The sequence below is a fragment of the Panthera pardus genome, unplaced genomic scaffold (genome assembly GCF_024362965.1).
Source record: "Panthera pardus isolate Hobbes unplaced genomic scaffold, ASM2436296v1 HiC_scaffold_11, whole genome shotgun sequence".
NCBI classification, from domain to species: Eukaryota; Metazoa; Chordata; class Mammalia; order Carnivora; family Felidae; genus Panthera; species Panthera pardus.
The window spans coordinates 35,054,317-35,068,122 of record NW_026526666.1 but is presented as its reverse complement, the minus strand read 5'-3'; the positions used below and the strand labels follow the sequence as shown (position 1 = coordinate 35,068,122).

The 13,806-nt window shown below is 37.3% G+C and overlaps 1 protein-coding gene across 12 annotated transcripts in view; it reads right to left on the bottom strand.

Moving 5' to 3' along the window:
- Window positions 1–13,806, bottom strand: part of DDAH1 (dimethylarginine dimethylaminohydrolase 1) — a 241,762-nt gene that overhangs the window by 61,572 nt on the left and 166,384 nt on the right. For 2 of the 12 annotated variants that reach the window (XM_019414015.2, XM_019414017.2), the window contains exon 2: window positions 3,249–3,299. The exons of 9 other annotated variants lie outside the window; for them this stretch is intronic. In XM_019414015.2, the coding sequence (XP_019269560.2) occupies window positions 3,249–3,299 (51 nt within the window). Of the gene's footprint in view, window positions 1–3,248; window positions 3,300–13,681; window positions 13,702–13,806 lie in introns of those variants that run through there. One more of the 12 variants, XM_019414019.2, reaches the window with a different exon arrangement.

Genomic DNA, 13,806 nt, shown 5'->3' with positions numbered 1-13,806 from the left:
TTTATGACTCAAAAGGATTTAAAATTCATGAAGCTTGTTGAAAGCTCAACTGTCACATTCGACTCATTCCAAAGTGTATGGGAAAAAGAGCAGAGCAGACATTTCAACTGAGGCTATTATTATGCTTGAATAACCATATTCCATTAAATTGCTAATAAACCTACTAGAAGATGTTGATCACATCAACCATACAGTTGCATTCCTTTCCTTTATACTAACTTGCTCAATTTTGTTTTATGCAGTATTACTCTTTCTGTGCCCTTTATTCCAAGGTTGCCCAGAATTCAAAGCACTTATTCAGTAAGTTTGTAATCCAGTTTAGTGTGCTATTAACAGAATTCTTTAGAGAAGATCATGGAAAAAGAAAAACTTATTTTTGGGTCAGTGACCAGTTTTAAAGGAAACACATACTAAACCAGTTTAAAGGAAAAGGTCAGGATCCATGAGGTATTAAGGAAAGAAGAAAAAGAAAAAACATTCATTTCCACAATTTTCCGACATTCCTTAAAAATAAAAACAAGCCTTAGTATGGAATGGCAAGGTCCCGGCTCCCCTATACTGTGGGGAACAATACTGCCATTCATAGGAAGTTAGAAAGCAAGGGTTTTTCCTCAACACCAGGGAAGTTTTGGCTTCCCTTCTCTTTATTTATTCTGAGGTTCAAAATTGAACCCTATAAATCTTGAGTTAGTCTCTCAGAACAAATAATAATATGAAATGTATTAAATGCTTTAAAGTTTGCTTTTTACTAGCATAACTCATTAACTCTCTGCATTACAAATGGGATATTAAGCCACTGTGGTGTTAGTGTTAAATACTGAAAATATATGAAGCTGAATATATATCCCATAGAACTAGGCATTTTTAAAGAACTAATACACTATGTGTACTATCTGATGACTGAGTTAAATAGTTTATCCCTCATTTAAAGACTGATTGAAAATCCATGATGGAAAAAAAAAATCAAAGTTAAGGGAACAAATGTTTTAATTTAAAAATTCTTATATTAAACAGGAAACAATTTATATCCTGTAGTATTTTTTTTCTATTCAGTATATCCATCTAAGAGCCTTAGAAGAAAGGATGGGTATCTCCAATTTCTTTCCATAGGGCAACTGGCCAGTAACAGAATGTTTTTGTTTTGTTTTGTTTTTTGTTTTCCTCACTAGTAAAGTCAAGCTGAATAAAAGTAAACTTTACTTTCTGGATTATTTTACGATTATGATAGCATTTGTATCTATCTTTTTAGGGTGACTAAGATTAGGTGTAGTGAAAGAGTTTTTCCTCCAGCTTCCTCTCTGAAACACATAAAAACAACTCTACATCATGCACAAAACTATGGTAGAGAGTAAGTAAATGTTAAAGCAGCAATAATATCATTCAGCAAAAATAAAGATGAGTAACAGCCCGATATAAAAAGCTATGAAATTACAGTAATTTCACAACCCATCGGAAACAGCAAAATACACATACCATTACTTTAATAAATATTTATTGATCACCTAATAGATCACCTAATAGATGTCAAAGCTAGATACAGATACATGTGTGATAAATTTCTGAACTGGAGAATTAAGTGGAAAGAAACTAGCACATCATATAACCTATAGAATCATGGACTATTAAAATCAGAAGAGGTCTTAGCAGTCATACAGATCAAGGGACCAAGTTCCATTAGGTTTAATTAACTTTTCTCAGTCATAGGGGCAAAAGCAGAACTTAGGACCCAAGGCCCATGTTTACACTATAACAAGATTCCTGACTCAGTAAAAATTTTTTAAGACAAAAAGTCAATGTTAAGACTACTAATGTAAAATAGTTTCTACTTAAACAGTTTGAAAATAATTAATATATAATTAATTATATATACATATAAATTCAAATTGTCTTCTCAGACTCAAGTACAATTACCAGATTTCATTTATAAAGTTTTCATATTAGCTGGAATTTCACTTTTTGTGGCATGAAAGGAGGAAGCATCTGTCATCTGACAAAACCAAGATTACAGAATACATGTGGCTTGGCATCAGAAGACAGGAGTGGGGACCATAGCCCTCTGTGACATTATCCAGGTGGGCACATTTTTACAAGTTTCCAAACAATACACAGTTAGTGGCCCAGGTATTTTTCAACTGATAAGAAAAAATTTTAAATCACAGCTATTTACAGTGTCTGCCAGATTTTCCCTAAACGGTTCTTTCCCAAAGCAAAACATAACTTCCTCCTCGCCAACATACATACATGATACATACACACCCATGTACAATAAGACCTTTGAGTAATCTGAGAATTGAATATTTGGCTTCCCAAATAAGTTAACAACCTCTCTTCCTCTTATTAATATTTGAAGCCTACTCACATGAAAAACTGGAAAATATGTAGTATAAACTGTGATACAGTTTTTGTATTTGATTTCTTATTCTGATAGCTGAACATTTTGAAAATGTATCTAAAGTGAATACTAAACATGTGTCATATGAAGAAAGTTTTCAGCATGAATATGAGATAATAAAGTAATTTAGGCTGATTTTTACAGGTGACTTAACTGGACTTCATCCTATTATTTCAGCCATATTCTGCATATTGTAATTTAAAAAGGACATAAGTGAAAAATGATTTTGTTCAATACATATGGGTGGGTATCAGATTTTGAAAACCAGAAAGGGTTAAAGAAAATAAGGGTGAAGAAAACCTCCCCTGTTAAAAGGTAAAATGATAGGGGAGGTATAAGCTATTAAGAGGGAGTTGTTTGGTATCTTTTCTTTATAGCTCCTCCTTCATAAACTTTCCCCTGTGTATGCCACATGCAAATCTTAACTTTGTTTATGTGCTTAGCATGTTTCTATTAATAAAAATTTCTAGTAACCTAATGGGAAGAGGATTGCATTCTGCTCTAGAAGGCTTATCTAAAAACAGCAAATTAATACCCTGTCTATGGAGACTGAGACTCTTTTTAACAAGTGAAAATCCTGGCAAATGAAAAACCCTATTCTTGCAGATGAAGTAAGCGTCCAGACAGCTATTTTGTGACATCACTAAGCCAAGCATAACAGGAGAAGACTCCATACATTTACCAGAAACTCTGCAGAAAATTTACAGTGACAGGTAAATAGAAAAGCCACTAGAACAATGCACAGTTGAAATTCTAAATTAAAAAAAAAAAAATCTCCAGAGGCAAATTTCAAAAAGCTTTTACCTTTACCATGTTTAAATTTCTAATGTGCTTTAAATGCAAAAATATGACTTACGGACACACAGGTACTCAAAAATGTGATGAACACCATTGACTGCTCCATTATCTGTGAATAAATTATTTCCATTATGGTTTATCTGTGACAAATTTTACTTTCAGCCTCAACACAATCACACAATGGTAAGAGCTCTAAGAGGCCTTATAGAGAATTACCTAATCCCTCATTTTCACACATGAACTGAGGTCTGGCTGAATCCCTTGTTCAAAGTCACCAGCTAGTTAAATGTTCAGAGCTGTATCTCTTGTCATCCACAGCAGTGGGAAGTGCCCTTTCTTCATGCCCTTTGTACCATCCTCCCACCAACAGTGGCCAAAGTAGCTACATTCAAAGATGGTGCCTTTCTAAGTATTCCTCCTGGATGACTTTATATTCAAGCTTTCTAACAAATCCATGAAGTATGCACTATTTTCACCACTGCTCTCCACAAAAGGAAACTGAGGCACTGAAAGCTTAAGTAACTTTTCCAAGAGTCTGCCTCCAGAGCCACACCACACCCTCACTCTTAACCATTACAATACTGTTGACTTCTTTTTCTGGAGGGCATCTTTGTACTCAGTGTTCAGTGTGCTTTAAACTGAACTCATCTTTTTCTCAAACCTGCTGACATCCTTACTTTTGAACACAGTTAATATCATCCTTGTCCTCCTAGTCATCAAGCCTGTAACCTTGGAGTCATCTCTGACTCCTCCCTAATTCCTTACCCTTCTTCACATTTGTACCATTGGAAAGGCTCTTGAACCCAAAACACGGCAATTTCCTAAATATGGCCTCATTCCCTGTTGTCTGAACAAAGCCTCCTAACTGGTCTCCTCCTAGTGGCCTTCCTTTCTTCCAGTTATCATATTCATGGTAGCCAGAGCAAGCCTCCTAAAATAACAGAAATCACATTGGTTTAAAAACCTAAGCCTGGGGCACCTGGCTGGTTCATGGAGCATGAGTCTCTTTCTTAATCTGGGGGTCATGAATCTGGGCCCTGTGCTGGGTGTAGAGCTCACATAAAAAACAAAATAACCTGGGGCGCCTGGGTGGCTCAGTCGGTTAAGCATTCGTCTTCAGCTCAGGTCCTGATCACACAGTTTGTGACTTTGAGCCCCAAGTTGGGCTCTGTGCTGACAGCTCAGAGCCTGGAGTCTACTTCCAATTCTGTCTCTCCCTCTCTCTCTCTGCCCCTCCCCCTTGTAGTCTGCCTCTCTTTCTCTCTCTCAAAAATAAACATTAAAAAAAATTTTTAAAAACCCACAAAATAACCCAAGAAAACCTAAGCTTACCTAACATTCACACTGGAAATTTTCTTCTAAATGTATAAATGTCCCCCCCCCCCCCGCCACCATAAATTATCCTTTGAAATCTTATTCAGTTGTATGAGGTTTATATTATTTTCCCTATTTCAGAGATGATCAATCAGGTCCCATGACATTAAATAATATGCCAGTAGACAATTTTAAAAACTACAAATTGTTATATATAAATGATTTTATTTTCCTATAATTGAACATATTTTCTAGAGACAGAAAACAATTCAGATACATGTAGTCAAATCCAGTAACTTCTTAATCATTTAAAATTCAAACTAAGTTAAATTTAGGTCTTTCCTTTTCTTCTCTACCTTTTTCTTTTTTCTTTTTTTAAAGTTTATTTATTTGGGAGAGAAAAAGAGCATGGGAGGGGAAGAGAGAGAAGGGGAGTGAGAGAGAGAGAGAGAGAGAGAGAGAGAGAGAGAGAGAATCCCAAGAAGGCTCTGCAATGCCAGCACAGAGTCGGATGTGGGGATCAAGCTTACAAACTATGAAATCATGACCTGAGCCGAGATCAAGAGTCGGACGCTTAACTGACTGAGCCACTAGGGCACCGTGCCACCTTTCTTTCTAGGCAACATTCACACTGAGCATTTATAGAGAGTCTTGTGCTGGAATATTCCAGGATATACAATCATGTCACCATGGTCCTAGATTCTTGATCACTGGCACTGTCATAGCTGAAATGGTCATATTCCCACTGGTCACTGGTTACATTGTCCATGTTGACTTCTCTGGCCATTTATTCCAATCCTGATCATAAGATCCCTTTGCACTACTGACTCTCTCCTTTGTCTGTCTGTCTCTCTCATTCATATACATGTTTTGAGATCTCTCTATGCTGGCTGATATGACTATGAACTATTCCCATGTATTGTGAGTTCCAGGAATTTTTTGGTCTATTTTCTAGTGTTTCTCTCTCCAGTGTTAGTAGTTGCTCTTAAGTATGCATAGACTAATAAATTTGCAGCCCAAGACTGAAGGAACAATTCTGCAGATGTCTAGAATGCTCTCTTCATGAAGCTCCCTCACCCCCAGTACTTCGTCCTGAAAATTCTACCATCTTGATCTCCCCATACTCTGATCTTTGTCCTGTGAACTCAGCAAGATCCCTGGGCTCTGTTCTGTTCCCCCTCTCTCTGGAAACTGACTCCAGACAGTGACCTGGGGCAACCGGAGATCTCACTTCATTTGTTTCTATCACTTTAAGGATCACAGTCCTATACTTCTTCTTGTACATTGTCTGAAAACTAGTGTTTCACATAATTGGTCCAGTTTTCTAACTGTTTACAGCAAAAGAGAAATTCCTGGAGGCTTTACTGGCTAGAAGTAAAAGGCTCAAGCCCAGACACTAAAACATTGTAACTTTACTTACCTGACAACCTATGTGACAACATTCTGTAATTTCTCCTAACTCAAGTGATTGTTTTTTCTCATTAAAACAGTGAGGACCAACATCCTCCCCTTTAACAAATAAATGGATGGTCTAGAAAATACTTCTGTAAGAACAAGTATAATGATTCTTGATGATTTTGGTGACAATGGCATGAAAGGGAACAGACTACTAAGTGTGATAAAACTCCTTTAGGATTTATTTAAATGTTATTTAAAATGCTATGCTCTGGAGGGCACCTGGATGGCACAGTTGGCTAAGTGGCCAACTCTTGATCTCAGCTCAGGTCATGAACTCACGGTTCATGAGTTTGAGACCTACTTTGGGCTCTGTACTGATGGCCTGGAGCCTGCTTGGGATTCTGTCTCTCCTTCCCTCTGCCCCTCCCCTGCTTGTGTGTGCTTTCTCTCTCACTCTCTCTCTCTCTCTCTCTCAGAATAAATAAACTTAAAAAAAAATTTTTAAGTGCTATGCTTTGATATAGCTATTAACTCTAATAGAGCTTGGAAGCTAATTAAGAAGGCCATTTGAAACTATGCAGCAGTGTGTTTCTGGAGTGTGTTTAGGAGATGAACCTGTAGCAAAATGATTAATAAGAAAATGTAACCATTATATTAAAATTTACAGAGACCCAGAAACACAATTCATAACTGCTGTGATTCTTCTCCTCTGCAATATCTATTTGAGCTCCTATATAAGAGAGCCATGGTAGGCGAGCGTACCTTTACTGAAGGAGTCAAAACCATCAGCCCAGAGCAAAGCAGCTGAAAACATCGAACCACAGCTATACCCAGGGAGCTTTTCTAACCTGAAGCAAACAAAAATTCAGAATGGCTTGGGAAAAAACATAAAATTCAGGCCTGGAGAAGGAAACCAGGATCCTCTTAGAAGAAAATAAGTAGTAAATAGGTATTAAATATAATTTCAATGATGGGTGTTCTTAATAATTTGCTTTTAGGAGGACTATCTCATTTTAAAAACCACTTTACAAGAGTATTATCAAGTTGGAAAATGTGTCATTCTCTTCTCCAGATCACTTTGCCCTGGGAAACTCCTATGTATGGACTGCAAGGCTTTACCTGATGGCAGTTTAGCCAGCAGTCAGGCTAACCTCTCAAGAGGGTGGGCCAGTAGAGTAACTGAGTCCATGGACACTGGAATCAGGCACTTATTAGGTCTGTTACCCTGAGACAATCCTCAACCTCTCCAAATCTTGGTTCCTTGACCTTGAGCTATTACTCTACCTGTCCAACTTTTGGGTCCTTGTTTTTAAAGTGGAGATTATAACTGTCTCCTAGGGTTGCAGGGATGATAAAGTGAAATAATGCATGTAAAAGCTTCAGCACAAAGCCTGGCACACAGCAAACAATTTTAGGTATTGTTACTGTGGCTACTATTGTTAAGAAAAAAAAACCCCAAACTGCTTCTTGAACACTAGCTCTGTAAATAAATACAAATTATATAGACAGTAAATGTCATAAACTATGAGACTATGGAAATAATCTGCATGGTTTGAATGAAAAGTAATTACATAATTTTAACCTATCTTTACTGTTTCCCCTAAGAAGTAAAGTTGGAGGCACAGTGGGAGGGAACAATATATTTAATTTGTCTCACTTCCCCCCCTCCCTTATTCCATTTCTAAATGTGTTGTCCAGAATCATTAGATCCCTTAGTAAACTATAAAATTACATTTTATATTAAAATTCATAGAAATTTCATTATAAGAATCCATAGGCAACTCCTCTTTAGCTTAACTGGATGTAGCATTCAGGAAAGTCCTGGTATATACTACCACTCTAAGACCATCAATGGCTCTCTGAAAAAATGACAAAAAAGAAAAAAAGCATGACCTTCACTGTGCTCCTGATGAAGCTATTTTTATCTGCTTTTAATGTGGAATATTTGGTCTCCTTACTGATAGATGGCTTCTTTGTTAAGGTCCCACTGGTCCAAGTTTCACTAAAAGGAATAGAAATAGATAACCCCTGGGAAGTTGTACAGCAAAATGCTTAGGTTCACTAGCTTTGGAATTGAACAACTCCATTCGAATCCTTGTTCTGATAGTTGCTAGTTGACTGGGCAAGTTACTTATATTTCTGACCCTCAGTTTCCTCATTTGTAAAATGGACATTAAAAGTTGTTTGTACCTGACAGGGTTTTTGTGATGAAGAAAATGGTATATATAAAGCACTTAGCATGGTGCCCTACCCACAGTAAATGTTATTTACTGTATTAATTACTCACTCTGTGTTAAATTCTAGTCTCGGAATCCATAAGATCCATACAAAAAACTCAGGACACTGACTATGTGCCACTTCCATCACTACTGATGGATTCATCCACTGAACAGATGTGTGCTGAGTGACCGATGCCATGAGGCCCTGTGCTCAATGTTTTAGTTACTCAGTTGAAATCCTTTTGTCATGAGGGGCTTTACCAGAAACTGTGAGGGCAGCATCTCTGCTCTCATGTTGGTGGCTACATCACTGTGGGACCTGGTGCAAGCCTACCACACTGGAGATGCCAACAAGTTAGTTGTTTTTTGTTGTTTGTTTGTTTGTTTTAAATGAATATATACATAAGGAATGAATGAACCGAATGACAGGATACAAGAATGATTAAGATGAACTCTTTGACCTCAGAGAATTCACATTCTAGCTAAAGTTGGAATTAGCCCTCCAAAAGGAAAATGAAGGGGCGCCTGGGTGGCTCAGTCGGTTAAGCGTCCGACTTCGGCTCAGGTCACGATCTCACGGTATGTGAGTTTGAGCCCCGCGTCAGGCTCTGTGCTGACTGCTCAGAGCCTGGAGCCTGTTTCAGATTCTGTGTCTCCCTCTCTCTCTGACCCTCCCCTGTTCATGCTCTGTCTCTCTCGGTCTCAAAAATAAATAAACGTTAAAAAAAATTAAAAAAAAAAAAAAAAAAAAAAAAAGGAAAATGAAAGTGGGGAGGGCCTAAGGAGGATATTTCAGGTAGTAGGATCACCAGGAGTAAAATACCTAAAATTTCTATTACAGTTATGCTAATATAATTCAGCAGTAATGGCAAAAGAATGTGTAACCGAACTTGACATTTCTAGACCTTCTAACTTACAACAACAACAACAACAACAACAACAACAACAACAACAACAAAAACCCCAAGAAATATCTTTATTACTTACCATAGAGAAAAGAAACTCTGGCCAACTTTACATCTGAAGTCAAAGGACAGAAAAGAATATACTGTCACATACTTTTCTAGGTCTGGCCAAGCCTAATCCTACCTCAGTGTCCTTGCCTTATTTGCAAGCGGTTAGGGGTATCAATTACTACCCCATCCTCTTCTCCACACTATGGCTAATTAGGAAGAAACAAAGGGAAATGGGGATCAGATATGAACTTTATACGGGGTCCCCTGGTAAGAATCTAACTGTAGAACTGGCAAGGTCTCCTGCTTTCCAATCAGAACTGAGAACAACCTGATCCATGAGCTGGGCCAATGTCATTTTAAAACCCAATGTACCAATATTCACCTCACCCACCTGTCCCAAGACATTCCACAAGGAAAGAGGAAACACAGGGGCATGCTTTGCTGAGCAAAGAGAGAAAGGTAGAATCTGCTTCCTACTTTGAGTAAAGTGACCTGCAAATCCACTAAAAAATGTGGCTGACCAACAACAGGATTAGCAACTTGCTGACAAGGATCAGAGGACCAGAATGGTTCAGTGCAAGGGGTTCCTTTCAGGAAACACGAGGAAAAGAAATAAAGAGTTCCTGCATTTCGTACTCCACGTGCAACTTTTTACTTAGGAAAGAGAGGATGCTATTTGGATGAAATAGATTCTTGTTCTTGTGCTATAGACAGCAGAAAGCCAAGCTTCCTGATTTGGTTTATTTTACCTCTCACTAGGAATGGCCTGATAAGACAAGCTTATAACCTATAATTACCAAAACAGAAAAAAAAACACAAAAAAACAAAAAAACAAAAAAAAAAAACCGACTCAAATATTTGTAAATCAAATATCCTAAAACCAAAGTTATTCCATTGTTTGTATGTCTTACAAGTAATAATTTGGGAGAAATTAAATCTGTTAGTTGCCTGGGGGTGCACTTTTCAAACAGTTCATCTTGAAGTCAATGCAAGGAAACAGTATCACCCAAGTTCAAGACATGTTTAATACATGTTTTGTTGAGATTTTACTTTGGTCATAAGGAGTGTAGATATAGGACCTCACAGTTGTTTTTTTTTAAATTTTTTTTTAATGTTTATTTATTTTTGAGACAGAGAGAGACAGAGCATGAACAGGGGAGGAGCAGAGAGAGAGGGAGACACAGAATCTGAAACAGGCTCCAGGCTCTGAGCTGTCAGCACAGAGCCTGACGCGGGGCTCGAACTCACGGACCGTGAGATCATGACCTGAGCCAAAGTCGGATGCTTAACTGACCAAGCCACCCAGGCGCCCCATAGGACCTCACAGTTTTTTGAGATGGTATTTATGTCAGCCCTGTTAATAATGGAACAGAACTAGGGAGCTGTGAAGGCCTACTTTTGTTTTTTGTTCTTGTTTTTTGGTCCATGTGCCTGAGTAAACCCAAAATTTTTGCTCAGGAAAATCTTGGCTTTGTTTTGCTGTATCTCTGCTACTTTTTCATAATAAAATCATGTGCTCATTGGCACAATTTATTAAAAACAATCAGGGAGGACTGCCTGAAGAACACACAGTCTACTACTCTTCCAGAAATACTAAAATGTACACCCAAATCAAGAGAGTTTACCTACTGTAATACTGAACTCAGTGAGTTGCACCTACTACAGAAAAGTGATAGATGATGGTATTTACATCATCACACTCTGGTCACATGGGGCCCCAAGAGGAAATTCTGAGCTTAGTAGTAAGAACACTATCAGTTCTCATTAACTGATTTGCCTGCATCTTTGTGTCCTCAGACTGAAGCACCTACAAGGTCCACCTCTTACTGCTGGCAGTAGGAAGCTTATAGTGGAATTTGTAGCCCATCTGTAACAGTGTCTAGACCATGTGTATCATAAACTGCATTCCTGGCTCTTCCCGATGGCAATTATTCTTATTTTCTTCCTTTATCCGTATTCTGATTGATTCTACTTTGCATTTTATATATCCTACTAAGCTGTCTTCTATTCCTTCAGCAGCATGAGGATGCAAAAATGGAAAACATATAAAAATGTAAGCAGAGACATCATCCACACCCACAATGCGATTATACTCTTCAAAGACACGGCAAGCAAATATCTGGGATTTCTAAAGCTTTATCTATACAATTCTAGAACAATGAGCTGAAAAGTCAATACTTCTCAGAACACTAACTTGCTACTCTTTCATCAGTAAATTTCTGTGTAGAAACTGCCTTTGGGTATTTAAAAGTACCTATGATAATAAACTGTGTTGATGCCATCTGACAATAAAATGACAATGTTCCCTTTTTCCACAGGCCTAGAGCCCCTAAGAGAGAAGAGAGACTACTGTGAAAACTTGAAATTCATTGAAAGTGAAATCCTCCATTATTGACATGTTCTTTAAAAAAAATGTTTTTTTTAATGTTTATTTATTTTGAATAGACAGAGAGAACACAAGGGGGGTGGGGGGAAGGAAAAGACAGAGGAGACACAGAGTCCGAAGCAGGTTCCAGGCTCTGAGCTGTCACCACAGAGCCCAACGCAGGGCTTGAACTCACAGACTGTGAGATCATGACCTGAGCTGAAGTCATTCACCCAACTTACTGAGCCACCCAGGTGTCCCAACAGGTTCTTTTTATTTGTATTTATTCACTTTTCACGGGGCAGAAAAGAACTACTAAATATATCCAAAACACTAACGACAGTTTTAAAGCATATACAGAAGGGCATGGTTCATAACTACCTTAAGGAAAAAAGGTTGCAATGAGGCTGAAATATAATTTTACTTTGAATTTTAAGAGAAGCAGCTTTTGAGCTATTTTAAAATTCCTTTCATTTAGCTATAGAATCAGATATTGTTACATATAAATTTTTAAAAAGAAACACTATTACCTTATTTGAAAGAAAATGTTTTCATAAACTGTTCTGCACCTAGTTCTTTTTTAATGTTCCCTGAAAGTGTCATTTTTTAAAAAAATTCACCTCCTGTTTCTCTTTTCCAGCTAGGGTCTAAGTGTGAATTTTTTTTTTCTCCTCAATCCCGTTTTTCACCTAATAACAAATGAGACTGCCATCCAAATTTTTTATTGACAAAATATTTTGAAAAGATAGTATATATGAACTTCCCACACTGTTTCAGACTCAGATTAATTTGATATTTTCTTCTGAAATCTGTAATTTCTTACAAATACCAAGATATCAAATGCTTTTCTGGATTTTCTGGTAAATACAGCTGACCTAAAGTTCCATTTCTAGAAAACACAATTAACCAATAAAAATCTCAGGATTCTTGTTTTTGCTCCAAAAAATATTAGTTTAACCTCAACAGATATCTGCTCTCTTAAGACAGCAGTGTATGTGCCCACAGAGGAGTGTCTGTTCCAAGTGATAAGAAGGGAATCTGTGAGTCGGCAGTGAGCTGGGACCCTCCCTAGGGCTTGCTGGGGTTTGATCTGGAGAGGAATGATAGCAAGTTTGAGGAAAATTTTCCCTTGGGCATGGAAACTCCTGGGTTTAACAAATAGAATTACAGAAAAGAAGCAAAACAAAATGAAATCGTTATATCCAAGAAAAATCTGAGAAGAACCATTCAAAACGTGTGAGACACAGTGTACTTAAAATGTACTTGAAGGCTCATTTCTGTAAGGGCCGCCTAAACATCCCCAAGCTCTACTATTCAGGAATCTTATTTCCAGGCACAGTGTCCTGGAGCATTTGCAATTTTTCAGTTGGAACTCTCCGCACTTTAAAAATAGTCTAAAGTCAGAAATTGAAACACTGATCTATTTTTCAACCCCCAAGTTGCTCCTTAGTCAATATAACACTGAACATTTCTGAACAAAGGGATTCTTAAGGCTGGCTGTGGTTCAGGCATGTCCTAAACTTATTAAGGGGAAAATAAGTTAGTCACAAAAGAAAAAAAAATGTCTATTCTCAGTTGGAAAAAGATCTATTTTCCCCCCTAATGCTGAATTATGTATTAAATCAGTTCAAATTTTATTTTGGACCATTAATCTGTAATTTAACATAGTTGCTAAAATAAATGGATGTTTCAGTCTATTTTATGTTAGGTTGTTTACTAGAAAAATAATTCAATGGGCTGAACACATAAAATATAGTTTCCCTTGTGTGATCGCTTACAAGTAGATATATGTACCCTTGGCAAAATTTACATGTTACATTTTAACAATGTAATTGCTGACAATAAAACACTTTATATAATACAAAACAATTTCTATACCTTAAATCATAACTATATTCTTTCTGCTACCTTCAATAGGATAAGAAATCTTTCTATAACTAGTTTTTAACAGTAAATTTCTACAATATTTTAAATCCTACACAAAAGATTTATGGAATCTTCCTTTAAGAAATGCGTATTGTATTTCACAAATAAGGCTAATTAGAGACATGCAGAACAACATTACAATTCACAAATATTAAGAGAATTCAACAACCTCCACTTCTAGGATCCACTTCTTAGAGGATGCCACCTGGTCCTAAAGACCCATTTTACATGAAACTTCTCCCTAAAGATTGCAGGTGACAAACCTTGCAAGACCCCATTCTAGAAGGTACTGCTAGGCTTCATTTGTCCTTACCATAGCTGACTGCCACCAAACTGCCATCCAAAACTGCTTTAGGGAAGCAGTTCCTCCACAATCTTTTCAACAGATTCCCTGTTTTAACATCCACCTGTGTTACTGCAGAACAGTCTGACCCGGAT